The 16596-nt window shown below is 39.4% G+C and overlaps 1 protein-coding gene across 2 annotated transcripts; it reads right to left on the bottom strand.

Moving 5' to 3' along the window:
• Positions 1-2425: 2425 nt before the first annotated feature.
• Positions 2426-13027, bottom strand: LOC109259086 (early activation antigen CD69-like). Of its 2 annotated transcripts, none has more exons than XM_019436418.2 (5): positions 12866-13027; positions 12248-12367; positions 7025-7212; positions 5965-6071; positions 2426-2603 (listed from the first exon to the last, which is right to left on the bottom strand). In XM_019436418.2, the coding sequence occupies exons 2-5, from the start codon at positions 12318-12320 to the stop codon at positions 2489-2491; spliced, it is 483 nt and encodes a 160-aa protein (XP_019291963.1). In that variant the 5' UTR covers positions 12321-12367; positions 12866-13027; the 3' UTR covers positions 2426-2488. The 2 variants fall into 2 exon arrangements, with proteins under 2 accessions (XP_019291963.1, XP_019291962.1); XM_019436417.2 differs by having other exon boundaries at positions 12248-12337.
• Positions 13028-16596: the final 3569 nt, after the last annotated feature.

Raw genomic sequence — 16596 nt, 5'->3', positions numbered from 1 at the left:
CTTACCTGTAGGAATGTTACAGTGATCAAATGAGGTTATACATGGAGAATGCTTACAATAATCATTGCCTGGCATTATGCCTGGCATTTTTCTTTCTTTCTCTTTCTTTCTTCCTTTTCTTTCTTTCTCTTTCTTTCTTTCTCTTTCTTTCTTTCTTTCTTTCTTTCTTTTTCTTTCTTTCTTTCTCTTTCTATTCCTTCCCTTCTTTTCTTTCTTTCTTTCCTTCTTTCTTTCTTCTTTCTTTCTTTCTCTCTTTATCATTTATCATCTATTTCTATCTATCTATCCATTATCTATCTATCCATCTATTATCTATCTATCTGTCTATCTATCTATCTATCATCTATTTCTATCTATCCATCCATCCATACACACACACACACACACACACACACACACACACATTCTGGTATGTGTATCAGTTTAAAACCTACTTATGAATTATAGCATATGTATGAACTAAAATAGAACTATATATTCCTTGAAGATTTTGTGTATGAAGCTGTATTATGTTTTTAAAAATTTATACCTTGAAGTCATTCACTGGTTGGAGCACTGATCCACTTACTGGTTAGAGTCAGTATGCTTCTCTGGATTTGTTATATAAATTTGCCCAATTATGACAACCAAAATGTGTGCCTGTCTCAGCTCTCTGTGCAGAGCCATTCCTGTGTTCATTCCTGTAAGATTAAGAAGCTTATCTACAGACCCTAGCAGACATCCCCTCAGTTTTATTTAATCACGCTGGAGGCTTGAATACCTTCAGCATGGTTGGTCCATGCCTTCTGGACTTCTGGAAAGAGCCATTTTTGGCATCACGAAGACCTGATTCTAATCTTGGGTCCAGAATTTGCTAGTTGTTTTGGCTACTGGAAAGTTACAAGAACTCCCTTCATTGGCTTCCTTTATAGGTCTTGTGGAAACACATACTTTCCTCATTTTGCTTGGAAGGCTATTACATGAGATGGCATAAAGTATACTGGACACAGAAAGGACATGGTAGACATTCAGTGAACTTGAACAACTTTTCTCCCCTTACATGCTCCCTTTCAACCTTGCACACACATATATTAAAGCACCTCACATTTTGCTTTGCAATTACTGTTTCTTTTTCTCCTCCAAGCCCGACTGAGGCAATTGAGTAGTTTAACAAAACCTACAAATAATCTAAGCTTTCATTTGCTCATTTGTTTAAGAAAAATTTAAGAAAATTTCTTCTGAGAATATTTCATCACTCATTGCGTTTGTAAATGTAAAAGGAAAGAAAATATAGACTAAAATAGTAAGATGTGCACAGATTTATAATGAAAACTAGAATGTTTTTTTTAATATATGAAATTTATTGTCAAATTGGTTTCCATACAACACCCAGTGCTCATCCCAAAAGGTGCCCTCCTCAATACCCATCACCCTCCCTCCCCTCCCTCCCACCCCCCATCAACCCTCTGAAAACTAGAATGTTGACCCTCTCCCTCTGCCCCTCAGGTTCCTATTTAAATATGATCTGGGATCTAGGGGCACCTGGGTGGCTCAGTGAGTTAAATGTCTGACTCTCAGTTTGAGCTTAGGTCACAATCTCACGGTTTCATGGGTTCAAGCCCCAAGGTGGGCTCTGTGTTGAGAGTTAAGAGTCTGCTTGGGATTCTCTCTCCCTCTCTCCTGCGCCTCCCCCCCACCCTTGCACTGTCTTTCAAAAATAAACTTTAAAAAATACATATGATCTGGGCTCTAAATCCCATAGATTTGTGAAAGATAGATTTCCATGATTTCTTCAAGTCACAAGGGCATCTTCCCTCACATTCTGCTCTCTAAATATTCATGTTTTGCTCACCACGACCCACATCCCAAAGCCCGATTCCTTCCGTGGTTTCAGCGACAGCAAATCCTTGCGATACAATTCTTCAGCTCGGTAATCTGAATAAAGATCTAGGAAACCGTGAAAAATTGTGCATGGCTCAGTATAAATTCATTTTCAGGGGATTTGGTCTTTGATGGTGATGCAAAGTCAGAAACCCTAATTAATCTCTGAACACCTCTCCCATGGCCTTCTCTCCGAATTCTAAATGTGTTAACATACCACTGGAGGCTGAGTGGAACACCCAATGCTCACTCCATGCTTCATGTCTTATCTCTTGTAGGCAGATGTAGTTGAAGTTCAGAGGAGTAAAGGAATCTTTCACTGCCTTCTCTTTACCCTCCAATCTGTTCCCCTGAGGCGTGCTGTTGAATCAGTTATGAACACGACCACCATCGTACCCATAGGCTTAGACACAACAGCTTATGTGGCTTAGCAACGTCATGTAAAACCTCAGTGTAGTTTCTTGACTTCTTAAATTACCATTTAAATGAAGAGAAGTCATTGAAAACTTCACCAAGCATCTTAAAACATATGTCTGATAAGAAGAAAAACGTATATACATGAATGTACGATGAATAAAAAAGTTTGTCTTTCATTACTTTATTCGCTGTATTCTGGGGAACCCTTTGTCTAAGGACAACGGGGTTCTCTGCCACATATATATTTCATTGTGTTATCACAATTGGCACTGCTTATTCTCTTGTGAAGCATGAAGGCGCACATTCCACTTCCTTCAATATTGAACCTGGAACAAAATAAGGAGATTATTTACCGAACCTCATGAAAACTAACCGGGCACAGCCTAAAATAGGTAACTTTGCTGATTATGTTTCAAAATGTGCAATGTAGAGGTGCCTGGGTGGTTCAGTTGGTTAAGCGTCCAACCTCAGCTCAGGTCACGATCTCACAGTTCATCGGTTTGAGCCCCGTGTCGGGCTCTGTGCTGACAGCCCGGAGCCTGAAGCCTGCTTCCGATTCTGTGTCTCCCTTTCTCTCTGCCCCTCCCCTGCTTGCCCTCTGTATCTCTCTGTTTTCTCGAACAGATTTCCATTCTCAAAAATGAATAAACACTAAAAAAAAAAAAAAGAAAGAAAGAAAGAAAAACAAAATCAAACCAAAATGTGCAATGCAAAAGGAATAGAGGGATGAAACAAGCTGCTTCTCTCTATTTCAACCTCCAAACTTCTCCCCAGGATGGGAGGGTGGGAAGAAACGAACACCAGGCAACTTTACTGCAATAACAACAAAGAATCCTGGAACTTTATGCTGTATTATAATGTAGTAAACATGGAAAATCACTTTGTGAAGGGTTAGATTCTTCTTTTTATACACTGAAATAAGAATAAGTAAATAAATATATTCAGCCTTTTAAAGATCACATACAGGGAGAGTGTGACTGATATTTGAATCCCCCTGCACACATTTAAAACACTGATATATCTTAAGGCCGAAATAAGTGTTCCCTGATCCATTTTTTGAAGCCATGACCATAGTAATAGTGAAATAAGTATTCTTCACTTGATGGACTATGACAGAGGTAAATAATCATAAATAAAATATCTAGAAAGGGTTTTCTAAGTTCTTATCTTAGGTCACATAAAATACACGAAATTGAAAACTCAGAGTGAGAAAAAAGAAAAAGAGAATGTTGTTAGGATAAATACCTGGGTATATGGCAACTGAAATGCTTTTAGCCCTTCATTTTTGAGGAACTTTGTAAGACTGGTGTAAACCCTAATTTCTTTTTTTTTTTTAATTTTTTTTAACGTTTATTCATTTTTGAGAGACAGAGCAGGGAAGGGGCAGAGAGAGGGAGACACAGAATCCGAAACAGGCTCCAGGCTCTGAGCTGTCAGCAACAGAGCCCGACGCGGGGCTCAAACTCACGGACCGTGAGATCATGACCTGAGTTGAAGTCGGACGCTCAACCGACTGAGCCACCCAGGTGCCCCTACTCTCCTAATTTCTAGGTTGCCTTCAACATTCCATCCTGCTTATCTCCAAAACACAGGTATATTTCTGGGCCTTCACATACCCTAGTGCCAATTGTTACGGGCTTAATTCTGTACCTCTCCCAGTTCGTATGTTTATGACCTGACCCATAGTGGTTCAGAATGCAACCATATGAAGAGATAATGTGTTTAAAGATGTGATTAAGTTCAAATGAGGTCTTCAGGGTGAGCCCTCATCCAATGTTACTGGTGTCCTCATAGGAAGAGGCTTGGACCCAGATAGGCATGTGCACAGAGGGAAGACCATGCGAAGACACAGAAGGAGAAGACAGTCATCTACAGGCCAAGGGGAGAGGCCCCAGAAGAAATTGGCCCTCCTGACACCTTGGTCTGGTAGTTCTTGCCTCCAGAACTTGTTTATGCTGTCCAGTCTGTGGTATTTGTTACAGGAGCCTTAGCAAACGAATACACCATCTTTTTTTTTTTTTTTTAAGGTTTGTTCATTTTTCAGAGACAGAGTGTGGTGGGTGGGGAGGGGCAGAGAGAGAGAGGGAGACACAGAATCCGAATCAGCACAGAGCCCGACTCGGGGCTCAAACTCACGGACCGTGAGATCATGACCTGAGTTGAAGTCAGACGCTCAACCGACTGAGCCACCCAGGCGTCCCTAATACACCATCTTTAACCAACTTCTATTTTTACTCCTTCCTCACCTTTTTTTTTTTAACGGGACTATATATAATATATAATATCATGTTAAACTGCCAATATTTTCTTGCCAGAAAATAAGTATTACATTTGAAAGTCAGAAAGTTGCATTTATATTCTACCTTTTCTTACATTTTTCAAAGTTGGCTATATTTTTATCCTCAAATCATTGTGTGGGTATTTTCACCCCAAATTGGATATAAATACAATGATAACAGGATAAGTTTCTCTATATTTAGAAAGTCCTGCTGTTTCCTTTATCATGTCATATGCCTCATATCATATCTAGCACAGTATGTCATAAAACTAGTACAGTACCTATTTAACTAGGTGCTAAATAAACTGTAGCTAGAAGTTTCCTCCATGGGGAACTCAATATTCTATTCCTTTCTCCTCTCTGAGTTGGAAAATGTCTTAAGTGTTTCAAAAGCAAAAATAGACTCAAGAGGTACAATCAGTTCTTCAGGCTAAGGAACATAGAGAAGTTCAAGAATTTTATTTATTTATTTATTTATTTATTTATTTATAACGTTTATTTTTGAGACAGAGAGAGACAGAGCATGAACGGGAAGGGTCAGAGAGAGGGAGACACAGAATCCGAAACAGGTTCCAGGCCCTGAGCTGTCAGCACAGAGCCCGACGCAGGGGTTGAACTCACGGACCACGAGATCATGACCTGAGCCAAAGTCGGCCGCTTTAACCGACTGAGCCACCCAGGCGCCCCGAGAAGTTCAAGAATTTTAAACAAAGGTCTATTATTTAAAAATAGAGCGTACATTGGGGCACCTGCATGGCTCAGTCGGTTAAGCGTCCGACTTCAGCTCAGGTCATGATCTCACAGTTCGTGGGTTCGAGCCCCACGTCGGGCTTTGTGCTGACAGCTCAGAGCCTGGAGCCTGCTTCGGATTCTGTGTCTCCCTCTCTCTCTGCCCCTCCCTGGCTCATACTCTGTCTCTCTCTGTCTCTCTCTCTCTCAAAAATAAATAAACATTAAAAAGATTTTTTTAAATAAAAAAAAAATAGAGCGTACATTTTCTCTTTCTCACTCATTCCCTTCCATTTCAGGCCACTAGTGTGTGTGGTAAGTGTAAGCTTGAGTATACTTTCTCAGACTCCCCTATCAATGACAGACCCCCAACAAACAAAGGCAAAACCCCAAGAGGAAATAGTCAAGGATCAAACTACTTTGATTTTTCTCTAGGCTAGGATAAAAACAATACTTGGGGTACATATGTCGTATATATAGTCCACCTTACCTTATAGAAGTAGATGTTGATATTTAATGCCAAACCCCGACTAAAGACTGTATATTTGTTTGAATATGGCATCCATATATTGACAGTCTTTGGGGACATAACGTGGAGGCAACTATAGGGGTAGCTGATTATAGACTCAGAATCCTTACTATACTTAACACATTCAATAATAAATGCCATGAAGGCTTACCAATTGCTGAATGTATCTCCATTTACCCACATCCACGGTGTGCTTGCATTGAGTTTTTTCAGTCCAATCCAATAGGAAGAAGTTCCCAGATGGGGCATCAACATTTCCTTTTATGAAATACAGGGTGTTATAATGGATCTCTCCTAGTTTTCTCATTCTCATTACCTCTAATGCTATGGTCCTTCTCCGGGCCCATTATCCTCTTGCTAGGGTTATCCCAATTGCCTTGTAGCATGGCACTCTGCTTTTGTATTTGCCACTCATTAGCTCATCACAGCAAAGCAAATGATGCTTTCAAGTCAGATCAAGTCTCACTTGATCAAGTCAGATCATGTCTCACTTTTGTTCATAGTTCTGCAATATCTCCCTAATTTTACTTGGAGGAAGACCAAAGTATTTACAATAGCCTCCAAGACCCTAATCATCCACATTCCTCACTCACTCCCTCATGCTAGGCACATTGGCTGTTTTGTTTTGTTTTGTTTTTTCTGGTCCTTGAATATTCCAGGCATACACCTACCTTAAGGTCCATACTCCAGATGTTTCTTCTTCTTGGGAAGCTTATCCCCCAGATATTCCTCTAACCAACTCTCTTAACTACTTTACAGTTTTGCTCAGTGTCATCATCTCAACGAAATAAGACTATCCTACTTGCAGCCTATCCACCTAGGACACTCATAATATTGCTTATGTATCTATCTATATATCTATATCTATATATCATATCATATCATATTCATATATGTCATATCCATAAATCATGTATATGTATATAAAAATTTACTACCTTCTAAAATACTATGTAATTTAATATATTTAATTTATATTATATTATATATATATTTATATATTTAATATATATATTTAATATATTTAATATATTTTAACATATTTATTACGATTATGTTTTATTCCCTGTCGCTTCCTTTGGAATCTAAGCTCCATAAAGGCAAAAGTCTTTGTTTTGTTGACTGATCTATCACACCCTTGAAGTATACTTGTCATATAATAGCTAGTCAATAAATTAAATGAGATTTATATTGTGAAAGAGAAATCTAACCACTTCATTCTTGGAGTTGAATATGGCCAGAGATCCACGATAGGCTATGCAGTTTTCTTGACCCTCTATCCAAGTTTTTTCACGTTCAGATTGAAAGAAGCAATTATTATTGATTTGGTTCCAGTCTTGTGGACATATAGTTTCATCCTCAGAGCATGTACTGTCATTAAGTATCTTTGGCTTTTTAACTAAAATTAACACAATGGTAGAAAAAAAAATGAAGAAAGTATAGGACAAAGGAAGAGTCTCACATTTAGGGTAAAAGATATATTTTGGATTGAGAAAATGTATTTTACTTCCATATTCAATTCAAATGATTTAACTTCAAACCTCAGCTCAAAAAAAGAAAAGATCAAGAACATAGAATGAAAGAAATCGCCATTGAAGAATGAAGGTGTATGTATAATTTAAGATTAGCAATAATAGACAAATAAACATCCAGAAACTAATCTTTAGCCAGTTTCCTCCCATTTTTTATACTACTGGCATTTTCTCTATTCATCCATTTCTTTCCTATTCATCCACTTCCTTTCCACTGTAAATAAACCAATTGTAAATAAATCCATAACATCAGAGGGGTGGTTTCCTATTGCTGACTTAATTGAAACTTGACTGTCTTTCAAGAACAACATTCCCACAGGAGTTGGAGGTGTTCCTTTGTTCTTAAGCACAAAAGAATGCAGGGAAATAAAGATCAGGATTTTACGAGTTTTCTACCATCCACTTTTTACTTTCCAACTTACTGCAACTAGATAGATGAAGTTACTTGTTAAGGTACAGCCCTGAGAAACAGAAGGCTCACCAAAAGGACACCTCTTCACATCTGAAATATATGACGGGTTTATAGTCAGGCCTATGAATGAGAGAATCTTCAAATGGGAAAGAAAACAACAGTGTAGGACTATTCACATGAGCCCCGGTATAAAAACCAAGTGGAAAAATCAGGTCACCAAAATTATCTGAAAGTATCAAGCTCAAAATGATGTTAAAGTTTGGTGTTGAAATAAAAAGCTTGTACAAAACTCAAGTGTTTGGTTCAGAACCTGGGTTACCAGAAAACCAAGTTTTGTCGTTCATTCACTAATTCATTCATTCATTCAACAACTACCAGTTGAGTTTCTATCATGTGGCAGATATTTTTGTAGCTCTAGGAATACAACTGTGTACATGCAAAACAAAAAAAAAAATCCTTGCTTGATGGGACTTGCATGTCTACTGAATTATATAGTTTGTCATAAAATATATCAGAGTGAAGGCGATTAGGATTATTGGTGGAAAGACTTGCAATTTTAACACAGTAGTCAGGATAGGATTCAACCAGAGGTTAATATTTACTAAAAGTTTGAACCAACTAAGCTAGTGAGGAATATGCACATTTAGGGGGAGATTTTCCCAAGCAAAGAAGAAAAAGAAAAAAAAAAAAAACAGTACAAAGGACCAAGGTGAAGTGCCTGGCTTGTTAATAAAACGGTGAGGGGGGCGCCTGGGTGGCTCAGTCGGTTAAGCGGCCGACTTCGGCTCAGGTCATGATCTCGCGGTCCGAGAGTTCGAGCCCCGCGTCAGGCTCTGTGCTGACAGCTCAGAGCCTGGAGCCTGTTTCAGATTCTGTGTCTCCCTCTCTCTGACCCTCCCCCGTTCATGCTCTGTCTCTCTCTGTCTCAAAAATAAATAAATGTTAAAAAAAAAAAAAATTAAAAAAAATAAAATAAAATAAAACGGTGAGGATGCTTGAAGGTGCCCGGATGGCTCAGTTGAGCGTCCAGCTTTGGCTCAGGTCACGATCTCACAGTTTGTGGGTTCCAGCCCCGCATCGGGCTCTGTGCTGATGTCTCAGAGCCTGGAGCCTGTTTTGGATTCTGTGTCTCCCTCTCTTTCTCTCTCTCTCTCTGCCCTCCCCAGCTAGCACTCTCTCTTTCTCAAAAACAAATAAACATTAAAAAGTTAAAAAATTTTAAAAAAGAGAGAGAGTGAGGATGCTGGTACAACTGAAGACGACTGAGTGAAGAGGCAAGTAAGTAGCAGGGAATGAGATCACAAAGGTAATTGGGTGACTGGACCCAACAGAGTCTGGAGGCCATCTGCAAGAATGTGGCATTACTCCAAGTGAATGAAAAACCAATGCAGCATTTTAAAGAGATCTGATTTGTTTTTTAAAAAATGTGTTTAAAATATATTGTAGAAGTGTACTGAGCAGTACGATGGCCACTAGCTACACATGGCTATCAATCATTTGAAATGTGGCCCGTCCAATTCCAAATGTCCCAGAAGCGTAAAATACACACGGAATATCAACAACAGACTACAACAATTTTTTAAATATCATGAATGATTAATCTATTGATATGTGGTGAGGTGATAATATACTGACCATACAGTTGTTAACCTGAATTTTTCAGGAGGCAATAATCAAGCAAAAGCATTGTTGTGGAATCAAAGAGTTGCAATTCAGGGTACACAGACTTGAGTACAATCCAAAATAGCATTGCACTTGGGAACAAAAGTCAGGGGTTCTTTAAGATGAGAGAGCAATGTTTTTTGCTTTGTTTTTTTTTTTAATATTTTATTTTGTTTTATTTATTTTATTTTTGGAGGAGAGAGAGAGACAGAGCATGAGCAGGGGAGGAACAGAGAGAGGGAGACACAGTATCCGAAGCAGGCTCCAGGCTCCGAGCCGTCAGCACAGAGCCCGATGTGGTGCTCGAACCCACAAACTGCGAGATCATGACCTGAGCTGAAGCCGGACGCTCAACCGACTGAGCCACCCAGGCGCCCCGAGAGCATATATTGCTTACGAAGAATTTTAATTGGTGCTGGTAGCTAAAAATTAATCTTGGCTAAGCACAGGTGGTTTGTCACTGAACAAAAGTCCATTACTGTAGCACATCGCAGGTGTTCTGGTGGAGTCCTTGGACTATTTGGGGTTTGGTCCAGTTCAGCTGTTCAGGAGGACGTGCATAAGGCCTACCTCCTTAATGACCTCCTGGATGCCTTTTAAACACCTTGACATAAGTGACCCCATATTATTTCAGTTTTCACACTGGGTTAAATACAAAATACAATTAAACCAATTTTCATTTGTTTTTCACTTTCTTACTGGGGCTTCTAAAATATAAATGTTGTCTGTAGTCCCCATCACATTTTCAGTGGATAACTTTGCTCTAAGAGGGAAAGGGTGGGAGAGGGAAGAACATTTAGAAAAGAGGATGCTGGCAAGGTATGAGGTAGTAACAGTAGAAGTGGGGAAAAGGACTCAGATACTAGTTATATTTTGAAAGACCAGGAAGACTTTGCCGGTTATTTTGGAGGCTAGTGGATTGGAAAAAAGAGTCAAACATGGCTATAAGATTTTTGGTTTGACTCTTAAAAACTGAGAACAAACTGAGGGTTGATGGGGGGTGGGAGGGAGGGGAGGGTGGGTGACGGGTATTGAGGAGGGCATCTTTTGGGCACTGGGTGTTGCATGGAAACCAATTTGACAATAAATTTCATGTATTAAAAAAATAAAATAAAATAAAAATAAATAAATAAATAAATAAATAAATAAATAATAAATAAATAAAAAATAAATAAATAATAAAAAATTTTACTGGAAAAAAAAAGATTTTTGGTTTGAAAATTGGAAAGACCAAGTTGCTATTTCCTGAGGTAAGGAAGACCCAGGTAGAAGAGGTTATGGGAGAGAGACAGACTAAGACTTCGACTTGGGTAATGTATTAGACAGTCAAGTTGGTGGATTGAAATATTTGAAATTCAGTGACGAAACCCAGATTGGAGATGTGTATTTGGAGGCGATCAGAATTATATGACATTTAGAGTTGTAAGCATGGTTCAGATTGCCCAGGGTGCAAGGGTAGATACAGAGGGGACCTGCTCAGGGACTGAGCCCCAAGGCGCCCCAAAGTTAAGAGGTCAGGGAGAGAAGAAAGAATAAACAAAGTAAAGCTGGAAGAAGCCAATAAATTAGGTAGAAAGCATACCATGCGGCAACACAGAAGTTGCCAATGAACTTGAAAGACAAATTCAGTAGACAGAAAAGGAAGTGGAACCTGACCAGAGTACGTTTAACAGAAAATGGGAAGACAGAATTTAGAAAAAAAATTGGCAAAAAATTCAAGGTGGTTGCTGTAACAGAAGAAAATAAAGAAAGAAATTGGTAGCTAAAGAAGGAGTAAGGGCTAATGAATTTTATTTTCAAGGTAAGAGAGATATCACCATCATGTATTGCTGATGGAGACGTTTCAGTTGAGTGTGAAAAAACTATAATGTAGGAGAGAGGGGAATATTACCCGAGTAATATAACCGATTGGTGAGAGGCTATAGAATCTAGTGTGGGGCACAAATACTCCATCTACAGTACCTGGAATCTAGACAGAGTATATGGGTAGGGATAGAGGTAAAAAAGTAGATGTGGTCATGGGAGTCTTTGGGAGTTTTCTAGTAATTGTTATAATTGATGAGGTAAAATGAAAAGCAAAACATAGACTCGAGAGTGAAGATGAAGAAAAAGGCATGAAAGGTCTGGAGAGAAAAGAAAGTATAAAATAATCATGTATGGGAGAGAGTTAACGCAGTAGCGAAAACGTGATACGACTGTCAGTCTTCACTCCAATTTTTTGAACGCTTATCACAGTTATTCCTGGTGTGATTCTCTAACACTCGTGTTCTTTCTCTCATCGAAGGCACTCTCTCCTAAATACCTACTTGACCTTAAGTTTCAGTGCAAATACCCCTACCTTCATAAAGTCTTACCTACCAAGGGCAGATTCATAATCTCCTTTTCTTCCTCTTCACATTGAACATACTTGTATTTAACAATTATTTTACAGTTACTATCGGCATAGATACTTGTTTCTTCCATCAAGTATTAATTCCTTTCAGGCCAAAATCCACCGCCCCCCCCCCACCGCCTTTTCTTTTCTTTTCTTTTCTTTTCTTTCTTTCTTTCTTTCTTTCTTTCTTTCTTTCTTTCTTTCTTTCTTTCATCTTGGTAACATCATCACCTAGCACCGTGCCTGAAGTTCAATAGATATTAAGACAATGAACATTCTAGAAGGCAAAGCAGATGACTGGGTTTGAAAAACAATTAGATGCTCTGGCAAGGAGAATGCTTTCTGATTCCAATTGTTCAATGTCAGGGAAGAAGAACAGGCTAGTAGTCACTGGTACCAGACTGAATCAATGATAATACAATTAACATAGTTTTAGCAGAAATCGTTTACTTACATTTTCTAGGAAATTCTAACATTACCCACAGAAGTAAAGCGATGCCTCCACATATACTTGATATGACTAGCATTTTCTTTGTTACTATACCTAAGGAAGATGCATATCATTGTTTATCTTCTAAAGAAAAATAAACAACAAGCAAACAAACAGAAAACTCGCGTGAGATTTGTCTTTTTCTCTACCTGCTCTAGGTGCTTTACAACCCGGCAATTGGAAAATGGGAGAATGAGAAAGGGTACTAAGAGCTGGACCTTTTCAGCAGCAAAAGTCTCAGCAGTGCTTGGCTTCCACTTTTTGGCGCCATTTCTGACCATTATTTTATTGACTCAGTGCTCTTGCCCCGGTTCCAGAATAGAAAACCAAACTTCATCCTGGGACTTTTTAATGAATTTCTGCCTCTTCTAAGAAGGAAAAAATCGGGTGCAGAGGGGTGGATCCACCGTTTCTTTGAATCCTTTGTTTTATTAATGATGCCTGCTTTTATTTCAGGGCCAGGTTATGGACAGTTAAAGAAAAACTGCTCGGACTGCAAGCTGGGATCCAGAAGGGATGGTAGGCTAATCATGGGAGGGCTCAGTTCCTGTACCCAAGGTCAAGCTCCGTGGCGCCCCTTACCTGGCCTCGTGACCTTCTGCTCCATGGCCTGCATCCCATCAGTATCATCGCTATGCTCAGCCCTACTGCCCTCCATCTCGGAGGCTCACTCACGGACAAGGCTCTTCTGTTTTGAGGCTGGGGAAGTAACGGCCTGCGGGCAGGCGTCAACCGCTACCTTTACCCCAGGGGCCAGGGCTCAACAGCCTGGGATTGGCTGGACCACAGAGACAACTCTGAGAACTCAGTCTCTGATTGGCTCCTTCCCTCCCACCTGCTAACCCCCCAGCTGGGCAGGGGAGGGCGATTCCCCTCATTTTGGACGGCTTTATATAGTCACCCTAAAATCTCAAATCTGAGACAATTTTACAACATGTGGACCGACAGCCTGAAACCTAGCCACAAGGTGGTTTTGCTATCCCTCCTACTTTTTTCAAATACTGCCCCCCCCCACCCCCATTCTTTTCAGTTTTTGAGTTCTAGCTCCCCCTATGGACTGCTTAGGAACAATTGGATAAATTTTAGTGCTTGAATGAAAATTAGTTTCATGTATAGGCAGTCTTCCCTTTCCACAGTGGAATGGGATGATAAAAAATGACACACAGGCAAAAACCAAGCCATATTACTCTAATAATCAAAGGGGGAAATTATGATTGTTCCTCAATTAAAAAAATTTTTTTTGAAATATTGAAAACTCTGTTACTCTCCCTCAAAAACATACAGGGAATAAAAAAACCAATAAAGCTATTTTTTTTACAACACTGTATTTAAAACATCAGATATACTGAGGGGCGCCTAGGTGGTTCAGTTAGTTAAGCATCCGACTTTGGCTCAGGTCATGATCTTGTGGTTCGTGGGTTCTAGTCTGGTGTCAGGCTCTGTGCTGACAGCTCGGAGCCTGGACCCTGCTTCAGAGTCTGTGTCTCCCCCTCTCTCTGCCCCTCCCTCGCTCAAACGCTGTCTCTCTCTGCTCTCAAAAATAAATAAACATTAAAAAAAATTTTAAGGGGCGCCTGCGTGGCTCAGTCAGTTGAGCATCCGACATCAGCTCAGGTCATGCACGATCTCACAGCTCTGTGAGTTTGAACCCCACATCCGGCTCTGTGCTGACGGCTGGGAGCCTGGAGCCTGCTTCGGATTCTGTGCCTCCCTCTTTCTCTGCCCCTAACCCACTTGCATTCTGCCTGTCTCTCTCAAAAATAAATAAACATTAAAAAAAATTTTTTTAATAAAATCAAAAAAATTTTTTTAAAAAAACATCAGAAACATTGAGAATTCAAGTCTTTTATTTTGTTGTGTTTTTTTTTAACGTTTATTTATTTTTGAGACAGAGAGAGACAGAGCATGAACAGGGGAGGGGCAGAGAGAGAGGGAGACACAGAATCGAAAGCAGGCTCCAGGCTCTGAGCCATCAGCCCAGAGCCCGACATGGGGCTCGAACTCACGGACCGTGAGATCGTGACCTGAGCTGAAGTTGGATGCTTAACCGACTGAGCCACCCAGGCGCCCCTTATTTTGTTTTTTAAAAAGCCTAAAAACTTATGAAGAGTGCTCTGAAAATAAAACCAGACCACTTTCTTACACTATACACAAAAATAAACTCAAAATGGATTGAGGACATAGTGTAAAACCTAAAATCATAAAACTCCTAAAAGAAAATGTAAACAGTAATCTCTTGGACATTAGACTTACCAACATGTTTCTGGATATGCCTACTCAGTCAAGCGAAACAAAAGCACATATAAACTATTGGGACTACATCAAACTAAAAAGCTTTTGCACAGCCCAGGAAACCTTCAACAAAATGCTAAGACAACCTACTGAATGGGAGAAGATAGTTGCAAGTGATATATCTGATAAGGGGTTAATATCCAAAACCTATGAAGAACTCATACAACTTAATACCAAAACCCCCCAAATAATCATATTTTTAAAAGTGGGTAGAGGGTCTGAATAGACATTTTTCTGAAGAAGACATCCGGATGGCCAACAGACACATGAAAAGATGCCCAGTGTCACTAATCACCAAGAAAATGCAAATCGAAACCACAATAAGATATCAGCTTACACCTGTCAGAATGGCTAGTATAAAAAAAGCAAGAAATAGCAAGTATTGATAAGGACATAGAGAAAAAGGAACTCTTGTGAACTGCTGGTAGGAATGTAAATTGGTGTTGCTACTGTGGAAAACAGTGTGGAAGGAAGATCCTCAAAATATTAAAAATAGAAATATCATACAGTCCAGTAGTTCCACTGTTGGGCATTTAAAAATTTTTTAAATATTTATTTATTTATTTATTTAGAGACAGAGCATGAGCCAGGGAGGGGCAGAGAGAGAGGGAGACAGAATCCGAAGCGGGCTCTAGGCTCTGAGCTGTCGGCACGGAGCCCGACGCAGGGCTTGAACCCACAAGTCGTGAGATCATGACCTGAGCCGAAGTCAGGGGCTTAACTGACTGAGCCACCCAGGTGCCCCTCCACTGTTGGGTATTTATGCAAAGAAAATGCAAATACTAATTTGAAAAGATGTGTGCAGTGCTATGTTCACTGTAGTTTTATTTACAATAGCCAAGATATGGAATCAACCGAAGGGTCCATAGATAGATGAATGGATAAAGAAGATATAGCATATACACAATAGAATATTCCTCAGCCATAAAATAGAATGAAATTTTGCCATTTGTGACAACATGGATGGACCTAGAGAGTATTATGCTGAGTGACAGAAGTCAGACAGAGAGGAGTGCCTGGGTGGCTCAGCCCGTTAGACGCCCAACTTCGGCCCAGGTCATGACCTCATGGTTCATGGGTTCCAGCCCCGCGTTGGGCTCTGTGCTGACAGCTCAGAGCCTGGAGCCTACTTCAGATTCTGTGTCTCCCTCTCTCTCTGACCCTCCCCTGCTCGTACTCTGTTGCTCTCTCTCAAAAATAAACATTAAAAATATTTTTTTAAAGAAGTCAGATGGAGAAAGACAAATACCATATGATTTTACTTACATGTGGAATCTAAAAAAAAAAACAAAAAACAAACCACATAAACAAACAAAAAAAGCAGAAATGGACTCATAAATATAGATAATAAAGTGGGGATACCAGAGGGGAGGGGAAGGGGGTTGCTGTTGGTAAGGTACAAACTTCTAGTTATAAAATAAATAAGTCACAGGGATGAAAAGTACAGCATAGGGAATATGGTCAATAATATTATAATGATATGGTGACAGATGATAATTACACGTGTCGTGGTGAGCACTGGATAATTTATAGAATTGTCAAATCCCTCTATTGTATACGTGAAACTAATACAATATTGTATGCCCACTATACCTCAATACAATTTTTTAAATTAAAAAAACAAAATTAAAAAAAAAAGTTTTGCATTAAAACAAAAGTTGAACAGTCTTGCCTTCTTGCTTTGTAACCGATAACACGGTCCAAGCATCTTTTCTATGCTTTCTTAAACTTTCATACTTCTAAGTATGGGCTTTCCACATTTCATTTTTTTTTTTTTTTTTGCATCTGGAACAAAATTCCTCTGGCTGCATGTCTAGAGTTTCTCCAAAAGTGGAAGTATTAATATGCTCATGATCAGCTATTTCTTTTTACTCGACTTTCTGTTTTCGACTTGACTTTCGCTTTCATTCAGCACTATCACTTTTTGTTTCTTTGCTACATTTTAATGATTTTTGACCAGTTCCCTCTTTTGCTTATTTATTTTTGTAAGATATCACATGAGTTTATCATTATGAGATGAA

The sequence above is a fragment of the Panthera pardus genome, unplaced genomic scaffold (assembly GCF_024362965.1).
Source record: "Panthera pardus isolate Hobbes unplaced genomic scaffold, ASM2436296v1 HiC_scaffold_6, whole genome shotgun sequence".
NCBI classification, from domain to species: domain Eukaryota; kingdom Metazoa; phylum Chordata; class Mammalia; order Carnivora; family Felidae; genus Panthera; species Panthera pardus.
Note: the sequence above shows the minus strand (reverse complement) of the source record. Positions and strands in the feature narration are given on the sequence as shown.